At 37.5% G+C, this 16,938-nt stretch overlaps 1 protein-coding gene across 1 annotated transcript in view; it reads right to left on the bottom strand.

Moving 5' to 3' along the window:
- The window catches only part of LOC134537281 (transmembrane protease serine 9-like), a 35,618-nt gene that overhangs the window by 15,012 nt on the left and 3,668 nt on the right, over nucleotides 1–16,938 (bottom strand). The window contains exons 3-7 of the mRNA XM_063377555.1: nucleotides 14,929–15,100; nucleotides 12,829–12,995; nucleotides 11,284–11,382; nucleotides 10,503–10,642; nucleotides 7,656–7,825 (exon numbers count right to left, since the gene is read on the bottom strand). Coding sequence (XP_063233625.1) covers nucleotides 7,656–7,825; nucleotides 10,503–10,642; nucleotides 11,284–11,382; nucleotides 12,829–12,995; nucleotides 14,929–15,100 — 748 coding nt within the window. The remainder of the gene's footprint in view (nucleotides 1–7,655; nucleotides 7,826–10,502; nucleotides 10,643–11,283; nucleotides 11,383–12,828; nucleotides 12,996–14,928; nucleotides 15,101–16,938) is intronic.

The raw sequence follows: 16,938 nt of genomic DNA, 5'->3' as shown, positions 1-16,938 counted from the left end.
ACAGACACAGAGTCTTTTAAAAACTATTCAAATAAAACCTAACCAACTGCTATAGTCCACTAGGCAGACAACAATGTGGATTTTTTGTAGTCTGTATACTTCTGCCTGAATGATTTTACAAGTAATAAAATGTACTGTTTCTGGTCTTCATTAAGAGTAAGAATTTTATTATATTCTTGTATAAGGGACACTCCTCTCTCTGCAGTATCATTTACTACCTTGAATTACTTCACTATTTCTTTCATATTGACATATTCTTCGTCTTTATTCCAATCTTCAACTTTTTTTTCAATAAACTTTGAATCGATTCCGGCGATGGAAAAGAATCGTTTTGCATTACTGCTGACCAAATCCTCTAGCCCTTTCTTATTAATAGTGTCCAGGTCAACTGTGATGCGCTTTGGAGAGAATTCAGCTCCTTCTTTATTCAGTGCTTCCACCATTTTTTTCCTTTGTTGCATTTGCAACGTATTCATAAAAAAATAGAGCAATCAGTTCATCAGAAATGTACCATAAATTGGCACAAATTTTGTTCAATGCCTTTTTTGCTAAAACACTGTTGACTTCCTCATATTTCTTCAGCTCTTTAAGGAGCTCTAAATCGTTCCTTGGTGCCGAAAATGCTAATGGAACTTGGAACCAAAACTTTATGTAAATAATGACTGAGAACATACAGATCTCAAGCAATCCTTTTTCTTCGAGGTTCGCCAATTTAAATTGTTCTCTAAATAAGAATATTTTCAGAGAATAAATTGATTTGGCTATCCATCGAGCACGGTGAAGACCTGCAGGCTTCTTAAATGATACACCTTTTTCTGGAACTCCTCCTAGAAATATTATGCTTAGCTGCAACAGTTCCTTGTAGTCATCTCTTGGCTGATATTCACTTAGTAGTTTTTGAGAAAAGCAATTATTTCATCTTTAAGTTTCTTTATCTTGCCCATAGATTTTACATCATTTTCAATTGTTAGATATTCTTCTCTACTGAGCGATGACCAACATTTCTGGAATCTCTTGAATAACAAATAATCTAGCCCTGAATAAGGTCCTAATTGGTTTTGTACGTTGGATTCGAGCATTATTTCCATAATATGGTGCCTACATGGTAGCCAAAGCATTTCTTTATCCATTTTCTGTTCAAGTGAAATACAAGCCCCGTTGCGTGATCCAGTATTAGATGCAGTTGTATCAAAACACATACTCTTCACTTTATCAATTATACCCCAGGAAACGAGAGAGTCATAAACTGCTGATGCTATTTTTTCACCCTCTCCAGATTCAAGTTTTGGTATGCAAAGGAGCTGATCCACTCCTTTCCCTGAAACTAAAACTGGAAGACGATCGACTAATTCCTGTCCTGGGACCGCTGAAGAAAATTCCACGAAGCCTTTTAAACTTTCATCGCATCCGTATTCATCAGAACTGCTGTAGTGTTGTATTCCGCTTGTATCAAGATATGCAGTATCCGGAACCAATTGGCTGACGACCTTTGTGCATGTGTTAGCACTTAGCATGAGTCATGCCTACGAGATGTAGGATTGAAACATGGACACTTTAACTCGTGTAATTAACGCGAAGTCTTAGCACACGCTGAACTGAGGACATGATTATTATGTTTTGCAATGTTGTCAGAGAACCAATCAGGACTCTATCGTTTTATTATATCAGTAGGAATACATACAATATTTTTGATTATTACTATCATGTAAACTAGTGTGTGTCCCTGTGCGAAAAATCGCACATAACAATGTAGGTTTTTTTTATAACAGTAACTTTGTGTGAATACCTGGGATTACAGGATGTCCATAAATGAATTTACCAATTTAAATGGTATATTTTAAAAGTTTAATTTAGACTATTTTCAAAAACCACATCATTTATTCAAAAATGTTACCATCAATCGTGAAATGATTATTGATAATGACAGAATAAATAAATAAGATTATGTATGTGGTACATAGTAGTGTTGGTAGAAGAGGTTGTAGGCAGAAATGGGAGCTCACCTTAAGTTGGTGGCACTTGGTTGTGAAAAAATATGGTTTTATTGTTATATCTTCGGCTACCGTCACAGCAGCGAGTTCAAATATATAACAGTTTTTAATAATAATCATAGACTAAAAGCACTTAAAGTGCAATCAAAATTGGCCAAGTAGTTTGTATTGAAGCAAGTATAATCTTACTAGTTAGTTGTAAAGCATCTAAGGTGTCCGTTGAATAATTATTAGTATAACAAATATTTTAATTTAATATTCACAAAATATATATAAAAAATTCAATTTCTTTTAATATTATAAAAAAGAAAATTATTTTTAATGATCAAAAAATTATCGGAAAAAAATTATTTAAATGAAGAACCTTTTGAAAAACTACATTGCGTGTGAACTGTCTCTGGCCATTCAATAATCTTCCTTGCTGTGGATTCGATTCAAAATACACCAGGATGGCAACTATTTTGGCAGTGTGAGTCGTATGAAGGGGCTCACTTTAATATAGTTCGTAAAAACATTAGCATGCAACAATTTAAATTTGCCTTAAAATCTAATCCCACCAATTTACTCATATTATAAGCGCTGGAGAATTGTCACAACAGTGGTTGGAATAGATTCATATTTGCAAGGGGAGGCCAAAAACTTTAATCATACTAAACAGATATACGCAGCCAAAAAGTGGCAAACCAAGCCACGGCTCACTGAAAAATGCTGAAACTATCGGCCTTGTCAAAATAAACGCTATGCCCCCCCCCCCCCTTTCCCAACCCATATTATGTTTGCACCACGGACTCGGCAGCAATGATAGGAGGGACAGGTTATCAAAGAGCAATGATAATGTTACATTGTAAGCGCATGAAAACAGAATTCATACAGCGTTACAGAGTCGGTCAGTGAATCAGTCAATGGTCACCGATGAGCGTATTTATAGCTATTATAATATATATATATATATTTAAATATATATATTATAGCTAAGCTGACTAAACCAAATTATTTGTGGTTACTGTACCTTCGATCTTAACTTCGTTCATTAATTTTAGTTTCTTCATTTTTGACGTGAAAACGTACAATAAAACGATGAACGCCGGCTGCACGCACGAAAAAGTGTCCCGTTACGCACGTTGTCCCGTTTCGCTCATTTTATATTGCTCTTTGCTAACCTGTACCTTCTAGTATTGCGACCGAGTCCGTGGCGTAATTATTTTTTATGCATTTCAATGTAATATTTTCATTGCTCTTTGCTAGCCCCGTTCCTCCTAGCATTGCTGCAGAGTCCGTGGCGCAAAAATATTATTTTTGACTGCATCTTGGTGTTGGGTAAGCCATTTTCCTTCACATCATCCTTGAAACACTACCATTCGATTCCTACTTTTCCTATTATCGTCCTATCCTTAACAGAATAACACAGATTGGAAGAAGTTAAATAGCAAACATGTATAAAAGTTATAGTTAAAATAATCTCTTCGTTAAAGTAATAAATATATTTGAATTATTGAGAGCAAATAAAAGTAAATTTATTGTACGCGTAGCCACGTACAGAGTCTTGCCTCAAACCAATATTTAATTTATATAATTATGTATGTTTCAGATTTTATTAGTGCGTTACCTCCATGGACAATTATTTGATTACTCTTTGGCATCTATAGTTTAATTTTGTTCATGTTGGCTATTTGTTTATTTAATTTTCCATCTGTGCACAATGTTTACTAATATTTTGTTTGAAGGTTAATGTGGAGTGCAAGTATTTTCAGAATTTTTATATTTAAATTTAGTCAGATTGCTATAATTTGGTTAGGTATTAACGTATTTTTCATCAGATACCAATGTATCAGTCAAGTTAATAAATCCCAGCCATATTGTTTATTTAGGCTAACAATCAATGTTTAAATTTTATAACAATTAGAGAGTTGAATTTCGTATGAGTGCAGGGAAGGATATAGAAGAAAAAAGTTGGGAAAAGCCATTGTTTAAATATGGCTTGATGGTATATTGAGTTCCACGAAAATGTGTTGTAACTTCAGAAAACGGTCTTAATATATCAAGAGTGGCAATTGATAATAATCCTGTGAAGTTGGGCCACAAATTGAAGTATCAGTTGTTTTAATCAGGTTTGATTTAGCTGAGTTTTGGCCATTCTCAGTATTTGCAATGCCTCAGGCTTGATTTGGTTCAAGAAGAATTTAGGTAAGCCTGAACGATCTGATTATTTTGAATGTTAAAAAAAAAAAAACTATTCTTGGGCACAGATCAAACTGATATGTTTGAAATATTCACAAGTTAAACTTTGTCGACAAGCTCAGAGGTAGAGGTGAGAATTTCGTGTGTAAACGATTGAAGCTAGTTTTGGGAAAATAATATCGATTATAAGATTTTTCATCCAGACTGTATTATAGCTACATTAATATTTTGTTTTGTTATCAGATATAACTTTTCGAGTAAGGTTTTCTGTTGTTCAACATAAATGAGGCAATACACTATGTAAGAGAATGGTTGATGGAAGTAGTTAATTTTATGGTTTCAATGATACATGTTAATTCGTTAGAAGTTATTTTGTGTTATGACCATGCCTATGTTGAATCTTATTGAATGATGATCTATAAAGTTGATGAAAAACTACAATCAGGCTATATCACAGTTACTATATATATATATATATATATATATATATATATATATATATATATATATATGTGTGTGTGTGTGTGTGTGTGTGTGTGTAAATGTTAAAAAAAAAATTGTTACGTTTAAATATTATTTTTTCATGAATAATAATATGAACATGGCACCCATTTAAGTAGAAGAAATTATATTTACTGTAGTGATCACCACAACGTGGTGACGTACACCTCGAAGAAGAAGGAGGTTGAGTCGACCGAAGTGTCTACCACACGTGTGGCCAAAGCATACACCAGAGAAAGAGAGAGAGAGGCTGTGGTGTCTACTTCTACATTATCAATTAAATTGTAGATATCATTTCACTCATTCTTTGTATCAAGACAAAATAGTGATAATTCAATAAAAATGATTCAATTTATTCATAAAAGTATGCAATCATTTCATCAATGTTTTTTTATGACGTTTTCACGTTAAACTATCGTCCGTAAACCGACTTTACAGACAACCAATTTTTTTGTTAACTTTTAAATATTTTATTTACCATTCTTATTTTTGTGCACTAGCCAGAATATGTGCATATTTGTTTGTGTAAAATCAGTTTATTATTCTAACATAACCTAATAAAGTTCTGAAATATTATTATTAATACTAAACATTAAAATAGATAACTTTTTTCTTATTTGTATGGTTCTTTGTTAAAAAACGCTCCTAGATACGTTAGAAAAGGCTTGTTCCTAGTTCTGTTATGCTGAGTGGTAATACTTACATGAATTTTGGGTGAAAAAAGATAAATATGACTGCGCGGTCTTATTTGTTGCTGCTTCTCATTTGTTGGTTTTTATTTTGGTTTTCTTTTAAATTCTGTTGAAAATTTACATTGACTTTTTAAAACTCCGTCCATGTGTTGACGCATACTCAAATCATAGTAGCGTGGTCGTCTATGACACTTGTTTTCATGTGTGACATAATGTGAGTGATTTCAATAGCCATTTGGATACTGTGGATGGGCAATCATTTTTATTCGAAGGCTTTTTCGACACAATCCCAAACGATTACAATTACCCAAAAATAAAAACGTAGATAATTATAAGGCTCAATGTTATGCTCCCTTTTCTGTGGCTATAAGTAAAAAATTTTGGGATTTAAAAGGCTTTGACATTACTCAAATATAAAAAAAATATTTCAGCTACCACACAAAACTGGCATTATGCTTGAAGCCTTAATTACAAAGTTGGCTATATCTTATAAAAAAAAATATCAATCGTATCAGTGAAGACCAAAAGTTTGTTATGTCCATTATAAATTAACCTTAATTTAAATAAATATTTAACCATGTGGCAATTTTCATACAATGTGGTGTTTTAATTCTGCTAGCTAACATATTTAAGTGAAAATTAAATTTAGTAATTTTTATGTGTGTTATAAATTACGACAGATTTAGGTGAAAATTTATTGGAATCTACATACTAGCCCCTTACATCATACAAAAATACGTGCACAGCTGTATCTACGAAGATATGCACCCTATATAAAAATCACTAATGAAATTTATATATAAATTGGATTTTTTAAAGAATTTTTAAATTATTTAGTAAAAATTTGAAAAGTTCATCACAATGAATACGTAAAACCATTGAAAAATCATCATTACCAAACATAAAAGGAGAGAGAGCTGAGACATAAATTAATTTTACTACAAACTTATAAGAGTCACCTTAGTCTTAAACGGGAAATGGGCCCATAGTGCAACAAAGGCAGGGTAATCTTAAAAGTCATGGCACGTCGTGGCGTGTTTCTGTCATACTAACGTTTTGGAGGCCGGTTTAGGCAATTACTGTAAACTAGCAGTGCTTTCATCCTGGGATTGTTGGACCGGATTTGCCCTGATGCCTTGGTTGAGGGTCGTACATCGGGGCAAACAATACGCGGTGATGGGGGATTATAGAGAGTCCTTGCTACGCCATCGAAGACACACGCCACAACTGAGCACAATCCACAATCTGAACCAGTTGCGAAAATTATTCAAAGTCCAATTTTTCTCATGAGGGGGTTGCTTCCTCAGAGCTTTAATACAATTATTTAATGTTTGACCAAAAGTTTGGAAAATTTTCCAAAATTCATCAAAAAATTTGCTTATTAAAGTAATTGTTGATTCGATCGATTTATGTCCTTGGTTCGATCCCTGTCCAATGCGAAAATTGTAATTACAGGTTAAAAAAAATATTTAATGAAATATGGTAAAAACGAATTACCTAAAAGAGGTTTAGATTCCTCATCTACCAGCCTCCAATTGATTTGATCGATTCTTGTCCTTGGTTCGATCCTTGACGAATGCAAAAAAAAATATTTTACGTAAAAATCACTTATTTAATTAAACGTGATGAAAATAATCCTAAAAGCGGCCTAAGTTCCTCATTTGCCAGTCCATGGACACGTTCGAATTAGGGAGATGGGATTCACCCCCTCCCAATTCCCTGGGACGAGTTATAATATACGAGCGAGAAACTTTGGCTCTGGAAAAAAATTGATTAAATTCTAGATCGTAGGCTCTAGTGACCAGAGTCACTAGCAACTTCTGCTCATCTGTGTTGAGTCCAGGTCCGGGGAAATGAAGATGTGTCCGACGGTTCAGCATGCCTTGTTGCGGCCTTCTTTTTTTTAAAAAAAAAGTGACTTAACAACTAGAGGCCTGGGTGATCTGGCGCGGGATTCACACAGGGGCCATTCACAGCCGACGGGGTCCAATGTAAGCGGTCGTGATTTGGAAGTGGGGTTTCGGCCAATGAGGATGAGTCTGTTCGGTAAAGGTACAACTGCCTTAAAATGTGATTATTTCTTGTGTACCGAGTGTTTATGATATTGAAATAAATTTTATAATTCAGTGATTTGTAGGAGTTTTAAAATTTAAAAAATATATATAATAAGGCTGGGGAGGAAAATAAATATGAAACACTTGCATGATTTCATTTCAAAGATTTTTTTTAATTAATAAATTTTCGTTTACGAAGGGGCATCTTCGCACGGTGACGACGGGCAAGAAGTCCTCACGGACTCAGGGCGAGCCCCGTGTTGGCTGAGATCCAGTTGAGGTAGCTGGAGACGCGGACGAAGGCTGCCGGGTTGCCGGCTGGGCAGTTGCGGACGCCGAAGGACACGGCTCCCACCAGCGTGTACTGTCCGTCAGCCTCCCTGATCACCAGGGGACCGCCGCTGTCGCCCTGCGAACGTAGAGCAACCCACTGAAGCGAACAGTCATTTCTTGTGCTTGGTTCGTGTGCGGAGGATCGCCGAGGCTGCTACGCGGCTGCCAAGTCCACCTCACGCAGGTTCACCTGGGCCCAAACTTGAATAGTGTTAGTCCAGATCTAAGCTAGGGGAGGTAGGCACGTTATGAATCTCTGCTATGTTGGGCCGATCCCCGATTAGAGCACATGATGCATGCTAATTTTTTTAGTGTATTTACAACATCATTAGAATTTTGCTCGTTATCGGGTTTAGATGTTTACTGGCGTGTACCGAAAGACTCGTTCACAGTTTACAGTTCACACGTCTCTCTGCCATCTCCCCATAACGAAGTCTGGGCATTCATTTGAACCAGCCTCCGAGCTGAGCACCTCGATTATCAACATTTGAATGGCGCCCCGTCTGATGAGTGATGAATCGTCAGTAGACGTGGATGAAGTCACTTTAAACCTCGCTTTCAATCTGTAAACATTACTTTATCTCATTTTCCATGGTTTTACCCTCAGCGTTTTCTTAAAATGCTTTTCGTAAACATGCCTCACTCAAATATCTCGAGCAGTTTTCTAATGGCGTGTTTTTTTTTCCTCTGAAGCTTTGCACATCGTACGTTGTTAGAAATAACAGTAAATTTACGTACATTCCAAAGAATAATTCACCTGAAAAACGAAACGTCCCTCGTAATTTAAAATAACTGACTCTTGGTAGGAACGACACCGTATTGTGACTTACGAGTTGTATGATTTGTTCTTAAAAAAGTGGACAAACCAAGAGTGTTCTTACTGTAGAGTTCACCAGTTTTGAATGTTTTGTTACTATACCAACTATATATATATATATATATATATATATATATATATATTGGATTCATGTTCAAAGTACGTAGTTCCCTGAATTATTTGTTACCAGCGTTCTTCGTAAATTGGAGGTGAAAATTTTTAACAGTGCATGCGTGCCCATGTAAGACCAAGATTCAATTTTCAATTATACCTACTCTATACCAGAGGTTCCTGTAAGGATGTGTTCTGAAGCAACATTAAGGACGGTATTCCAAGAAGTTAGGGTGGAATAGCGAATGAGCACTGCCTTGTTGGGATACAACCGTAACCTAACTCGTGGTCAGTATTCCAGAACGTGTCCAAACCGAAATTCCCTGTAAGGAATCAAATCGGCAACAGTTTTAAATAAACGGTGCCTTTGCGCGAGGCAAGAAACTGGTTTCAACGCATTCCAGCGGACGTTCCGCAACCATCGATACGATTGTAACGTCAAAACTCCTAGAGAGAGCAACACCGTCACACGAAACAATTGGTGTTATTCTAAATCTTCTCAAGTACTTTTTTTTTAAGTTGCGATTATTTCTAAATACCATTAAAGTGTACCATCCAGGATAATTACGGTATAATAAAGTTTCGTTTGTATACCAATACGTTCAGTACGTTCCGTCGATGTTCACGAAATTTGTTACTGAACCCACGCGGGTTCGTCATCTGGACGAGTTCAAACGAGAAAGTCAGAGCTGTGCGCATGCGCGGGATTCGCGCAGCGGATAGGTCACGCAGAGGACACTAATATCATGGGACCAACACGGGAGGTTGAGGGCCGAGATTCCGCGGCCTGGTACTACTTCGCAGGCCTCGCGGTTCGATGCCACGTTCTGGTGCTCGGCCCTTGGGGCCCGCCATGGCGATGATGAGATCCCTGTCAGCCAGATCATTCCGATCTTACGGCCGGCATTCTCACGCTCCCCTCCCACATGTGCGCCCTAATAGGTAGAGACCTGAAAAATTCGCGTGTTCATTTCGTGTCATGCTAAAATTAAAATAATTGTACCTTAGTGCTGCTTCTGACATTGGTTCACTGTTGATATGGAGGACTGAGGGCCAATTAGAGACCCATCACTCATAGAAGCGTCGAATCACAGGCCACCCGGTCGAGAAAACTCACAAATCAGCAGCCAATGAACAGTTGGCATTTACCCGAGTGTGTAGAGGATATTTGAGTCTATCCTGGAGGTCATTGAACCCGCGAATTTTTCCGGTCTCTACTAATAGGGTAGGGTGGGAGTAGCATTCCAGTTCGCTTTTCATAAACATCCCCAGAGCTTTTTAAGAGTAAAAAAACAGAACTGTTAGGGATCGCTCCCTTTTGTTAGATCTGGAGGGTATTGGAGCTTTCGCGATGACCAGCGGCTGGGGCCACCAACCCAGCATAGACGCCGGCCGCCTCAGCCCCCTTTACCGCACTCAGCTGACCAGACAGTTGGCTGTGTCCTGGGGGTATGCCTACAACTCACGTAGTTTCGGTTCCCTACCACGTTCGTGCAACTTCGGATTTCTCTCAAAAATTGAAATTAAAAAAAAAATCGAAGGGTTAGGTTAGGTTAGGTCAGTCACAACATGCTAGTTTTTCCATTGGAAACTTCTGATTCAGCGGCTGAAGTGGCGTTCGTACCGAAACGCAAAACTTCGGAAATCTTCGGAAATTCTTGCAGGGAACAACCGAAACTACGTGAGTTGTAGGCTTCCCGTGTCCTGGGCCCTGTCAGCCAGTCAGCAATGACTGCTGGGGGTTGCTTCATTGAGGCGAGGTTGACGGGAACAGGGAAGACGGTCGTGGGTCACAGGAGGTCGCCGTCGGCCGACGACGACTCACGTTGCACGGGCTCCTGCCGCCCTCGCCCAGGGTGCAGATGTTGGAGGCGAGGATGCGCGCGCCGAACGTGGCGGCGCACTGGGTGTTGCCGATGATGGTCAGGTCGGCGTACAGCAGGTTGCTGGACGCGATGTTGAGGACTGCGCACACACACACGCGCACGCGAAGGACACTTCAGAACACTTTCAGAACACTTTCAGAACACTTCAGACATCTTTCCAGCACGGCGAGTTCTCTCCGGCAGCTTGGATAACCACGCAGCTATAAGTACATGTCGCCTTGCGAAGCATCACGCAGTAAAACAATAAACAATTGCTGTCGGGAAAAAAAGGAAATATTTACTTACAATAATTTTACTTTTTTTTAAATTTGAACACAATTCTAAAATCAATCACTTTATGCCAATACAGTTAAACGAATAAACTGACTATAAATATCCTTATTCACGTTATCACTAGCGAGGTAAGAAATATTATATATAAATATATATGTCAAGTTGCATTTATTGCTACTATTTACATTTGTGAAATGACAGAAAAAAATTATACTTCGTTAATGTGAAGGACATTTTTTTTATTTATAATACTGGTAACATTTTAAAACTTGAAATTATCATTTAATTACGCTTTTTCAAATTTAAAGAATTCTAGATTGAGAAATATTTTGGTGGACTCATTTTACAGGGAATTTTTTTATTTGACTTTTTGTTTTTTATCTTCATTGATATGTCGTAGCAGTATCCAGACGACGTTGTTTCATCAGTAAGTTATATTGCACTTACTGCTAGAAGTCCTTCCAAAGCCGCTGACAACGGCCGCATTTCCTTCGAAGGTGACGGAAGCCTGGGAGATACGGGGAAGACGTACGGCGTTGATGAAGTCTGAAATCAAGACAATTTTTTTCTATTAATTTAACGTTGAATTTATAGGTTTAGAACACTCCATGATGTTGGGATTATGTCTGTTGATATTAAAGAAAAGAAAAATCGTTTTTCTTGCTCTAATATCAGGAAATAAAAAGCTTTATGAACATTAGAAAAAGTACGTACGTCAACATTTCTGGAACGCTTAAGATACCTATTAGATTTATAAACTTTATGACAGTTGTGGAGTAGCAAATAATTCTTCAGTTTTTTATAACTTATTTTAAAGGAATTGAATTAAGTAAATATCTTTAGACTGTAGTCTCTGAAACATAATATTTTATCTCTATATTTCTTAAAACTAAGACCCAAAAATAAATCAATTAATAGTGAAAGTGAGTTATACATAACATCAAAAATAACACATAAAAATAATAACACAGTTAATAAATAATCGAATTTGTAAATTAAAAAATCAATTCAAGATCCTAAAATAAGGGTCAATGATATCCTAAAATACAAACCCCTAAAATGAAACCAAAATAGCTACTATACTACCACCACTATTGATATTAAACTGTGCTTTACATAAGAACTGTTGGTTTTTGAGCTTTGATCAAATCAAAATTCAAGACTTTATCAAAGTTTCGGTAGACAATGCAGTAGCCGTCATCAGGGTAACAGTCTCCTACTTAGTTTCATGGCTGTCCTTTTGCCTTTAGATACTTTCGTCTGACAGGTTGGCGTTCCCTGACTGGCTGAAACTGTGAGACAATCTGAGAACTGCCCTGGATCTCAGAAGGAGACTGTTACTCTGTTGATGTTGATTGCAATGTTGACTGTAACGTCGGTGTACTCCTCACTTTTGAACCAGACAAAAAAAAATAATTAGCGTGTCTTTCAGTACTCGTCAAAGATGTGTTTCATTTAACATTGGCAACGAGAGAATTAGTATGTTCTAATTAAACAAATGCACTTATAACACGAAACTCGCAAACGAAATTTAATTTAGAATTCTTTAAAAAAAAATGCCTAGAATAATAAATATAACCAAATTGTGTTATCAACTTCATTTCTGAAAGCGGATCACATGAAGTTTACGCACCTGGCGCTACGTCGACTATCGAATCATTCCATTGGCAGACGGAAATTTTTTTACAATGTAATGAAACGGCTCTGGAAAAACGAAAAAAAGAAAAAAAAAGAAAAAAAGACGAAACAAAAATGCTAAGCTCCGGCTTTGGACCTGATTATCGACCAAGAATTTTTCGTTCAAGCACATTAAACAGTTAATGCCACGAAGTTTCGCTTTTGTCTTTGTGAACTTCGGTTCGCGCAATCCACCCGTAACACGGGCAGCACCACTTCTGTCCCCGCTCCAACCGAGAGCCGAGACACACGCGGGACAAGATGGCCGCGTCAAGATGGCGGACTGTCTCGTCAGAGCAGGGCGACGATGCTCACTGGTGAAGGTGACGAGCGAGCCCAGCCTCAGCAGGCCGATGTCGTTGGAGATGGCGTTGGTGTCCCAGTTGGCGTGGATGAGCGCCTCGCGCGCCGCCTGGCTGACGGTGCCCGACTGGGCGACTGTCCTGCTGGTGGCCCCCAGCGTGATCTGGAACGTGTTGAACCTGCCGGCACACAGAGAGGAAAAAAAAATTAATTGGTTGTCTGTAAAGTCGGTTTACGCGACGATAGTTTAACGTGACAAACCTCATAACAAAACTTTGATGAAATGATTGCATACTTTTATGAATAAAACTGAATCATTTTTTATTGAATTATCACTATTTTGTATGGATACAAAGAAGGAGTGAAATGAAATCTACAATTAAATTGATAAATTTAATTTTATTTGCACTCATTAATTCAAATATGTTTATTACTTTAACGAAGAGATTATTTTAACCATAACTTTTATACATGTTTGCTATTTAACTTCTTCCAATCTGTGTTATTCTGTTAAGGATAGGACGATGATAGGAAAAGTAGGAAACGAATGGGAGTATTTAAAATTTAATGTGCCTCGAAAAAGTCAAATCGATGGTTGTTCCAATCGAGTGGAAGAGAGATATATGCGGCGCAAGCGTACAATGAGCGTAACGGGACACCGCGTAACGGGACAATGTGCGTTACGGGAGACTTTCGTGCGTGCAGCTGGCGTTCATCGATTTATTAGACGTCACGTCAAAAGGTTTGTTTGAATCAAACAAATATTTGTTTGTATGTGGCGAGACAAATATTTAGTTGCCGTAACAAAAAATATTTTGTTAGCTAAACCAAAATTGGTAAGTAACAAAAAATTTATTTGTTACACCTAACCCAAATATATACAGTTGAGTTGACAAAACATTTTGGTTGGGTCAACAGAATCTTTCCCACTACAAAATATTTGTTTGAATTAACAAAATATATTTATTTCGCCATGTACAAACAAATATTTTGTTGAGGCAAACAAAACCTCTCTCTCAGTGCAGGCGGATAGCCTCAACACTGGCTGACTGACCGTCGACGCAAATTCCAAACTGGTGGACCTAGAGATTAGAAATTTGAAGGAAATATTTATTGAGTACCCTAGGGGTGCACAATAGAGGGAATTTTTTTTTAAGGCGGATAGGCACAACATATCATATCTTGACTGACTGACAGTGCACAGCCCAAACTGGTGGACATAGAGATTAGAAATTTGAAGGAAATATTTCTTGAGTACCCTAGGGGTGTATAAAAGATTGATTTTTTTTTAATTTCACCCCTAAAGGGGTTGGTATAGTTTGTATACAGAAAAATACTACCTACTCAATGATCTCCTCATCACGAATTCTCAGGAATTGTAAAAACTACAGACTTTAAAATCTGACACGTTAATTCCTTTTGCTACGTAAACTCCCGCTGAGAAAAGGATTTTTACGAAAATCGGCTCCCAAGAAGAGTTCCTGGGGACATTAAAGATCAAAATTTCGTCCCCATGGCAACTAGTAGATTAAATAAAGCACTGGTACGGAGTGGCCACTCAGTGTTATTAAATATTCACGTTTTTTTTCCTCATAATTATTAGCTAAGAAAATTTGTTTTGGAACAAACATGACATCAAACACATTCAACATTTAGTTGGTTCTTATTGAAGTACTTTTTTAACTGGACGTGTTTTGGGTCATATAGATGTTTAAACAAAAAAAGGGGGGGGGGATTGTCTGTAAAGTCAATTTACGGAAGATAATTTTACGTGATAACGTCATGAGAAAACATTGATGAAAAATTACATACTTTTTTTTAATATTCAAATATAATTTACAGTTTTTTGCAAATTTAATTTAAATAATAATTTGTTTGAATATAATCACGAACCAATTAGTTAAAAAAAAGCCCGCCTTAACCTGTTTTTGATATTACAGAAGATTTTTTCGCACGGTGGGTTGGCCGGTCCTTGCACGCTCGGCTCAGGCGGAACGTAAACAATGAATCATGCTTTTTTCGTGCGTGCAGCCGGCGTTCATCGAATTTATAAGACGTTATCGCGTCAAAACACGCATCATTTGCTCGGCGTGGATTGGACGCTGTACGCACCCGTCCAGGCAGTGGGCGGCCGTGAGCACCCACTCGCTGGAGATGAGGGAACCACCGCAGAGGTTGGTTCCTCCCATGATGAGGAACGCCTGCCAGGGGATGTCGCCCTGGCTCACCGCCGTTCCGGTGATGATGCGGCTCCCGGGATTAGTGAGCACCTTCCCGGCATTCTCTGCAACCGACAAGAACAACACCGCGGGCTTGTGAGACGTCCGGGAGCTTCCGTTCCGAACAAGAAGAAGAATAAGACGAAGAATAATAAGACGAAGAAGAAGACGAAGAAGACGACGAAGAAGAAGAAGACAACCGACAAGGACAACACCGCGAGCTTGTGAGACGTCCGGGAGCTTCTGTTCTGAAGAAGAAGAAGAATAAGACGAAGAATAATAAGACGAAGAAGACGAAAAAGACGACGAAGATGAAGAAGACAACCGACAAGGACAACACCGCGAGCTTGTGAGACGTCCGGGAGCTTCTGTTCTGAAGAAGAAGAAGAATAAGACGAAGAATAAGAAGACGAAGAAGAAGACGAAGAAGAAGAAGACGAAGAAGAAAAAGACAACCGACAAGGACAACACCGCGAGCTTGTGAGACGTCCGGGAGCTTCTGTTCTGAAGAAGAAGAATAAGACGAAGAATAAGAAGACGAAGAAGAAGACGAAGAAGACGACGAAGAAGAAGAAGACAACCGACAAGGACAACACCGCGAGCTTGTGAGACGTCCGGGAGCTTCTGTTCCGAAGAAGAAGCAGAAGAAGAAGAATTAACTTTGCCATGTACTCCCACGAAACATTCCTTTTTCGGAAACATGCTGCCAAAAAAAAATATATTATTTTCGCATACATGACATAACGTTTTTCTTACGAAAATAAATATCTTTATTTTATATTATCATTGACGTTACAAACCCTTTACTGCCCAAATTAATTTTGTTTCTCATGATTTCATTTTACTTCAACATATAAACTTAAAAACACAATATATAATCACAAAAAAAATTATATAAAAAATCTATTTCTCTTACAGTCTAAAAATACATGTGTCAATATGGACACACTAAGCAGTTATGAGAGCAAAAATAATCAACATGAATTTGAAACTATTGGTTTTCTTTTTAGCTTATTTTCATATCACATACATAATTTTCTTCACCAATCTATTTCTCCAAACGTCCATTCACTGTAAGGCCTACAAATTTTTTTTTAACAATTTAATTTCATTTGGAATGAATGTTCAATCGAATGTTCAATAATTTTGACTTTTTTTCGTGTTAAGTGCGAAGTAAGTACTGGAAATATATTCGAGGGATTGGTTTATAGGTATTTTCAACTGTTGGAGGTACTATGGGACAACACAGAGCATACGTGCGAAAGCTATTTTGGTTGTGATGCAGTTGCGCAAACTTTACAAATATCTGTAAATTTTACTTAAAAGTTTCAGTTCCATTTTAAAAAAATATTGAAAAATATTGAAATAAATGAACGCGTTTGAAGACAGATGGGGAAGCCTTCATTTCACAGACGAGAGAGCCACACCCGAAGTTCCCCCAAGTTCATGCTCGCTTTTTTTTTTCGTTCTATCTCATTGTACAAACCGGTGTGGCATTAAATTTTTGCGGTCGATTAGGATAGGTCAGCTACATTATAAATACTTTAAAAATGGTTGGTCATATTAGGTAAGTATATAGCTACATTAAAAAAATAACTGTAAAATCATTTTACGGTTGCTTAGCAAATAACTTTTTTAATATGTAGCTATCCAGGGCTAGGAGACCGTTTAAATAATTTCACAGTATCTTTTAATGTAGCTATCCTAACCAAATCAACCGTCCACAAATTTTTAAAAGTATTTAAAATGTAGCTAACCTAACCTAATTGACCATTTGTTATCATGAGTTACAACGAACCAAAAAAAAAAAAAAAAAAGAACCGAACGTGCACGATCGGGAGTTCGGCTCTCTCGTCTGTGAAATAAAAGGCTTCCGCAGACGGATGCCGGGCGGGTTAGGGTT

The sequence above is a fragment of the Bacillus rossius genome, chromosome 12 (genome assembly GCF_032445375.1).
Source record: "Bacillus rossius redtenbacheri isolate Brsri chromosome 12, Brsri_v3, whole genome shotgun sequence".
Lineage (NCBI taxonomy): Eukaryota > Metazoa > Arthropoda > Insecta > Phasmatodea > Bacillidae > Bacillus > Bacillus rossius.
This window is presented reverse-complemented; position numbering and strand designations above follow the sequence as displayed.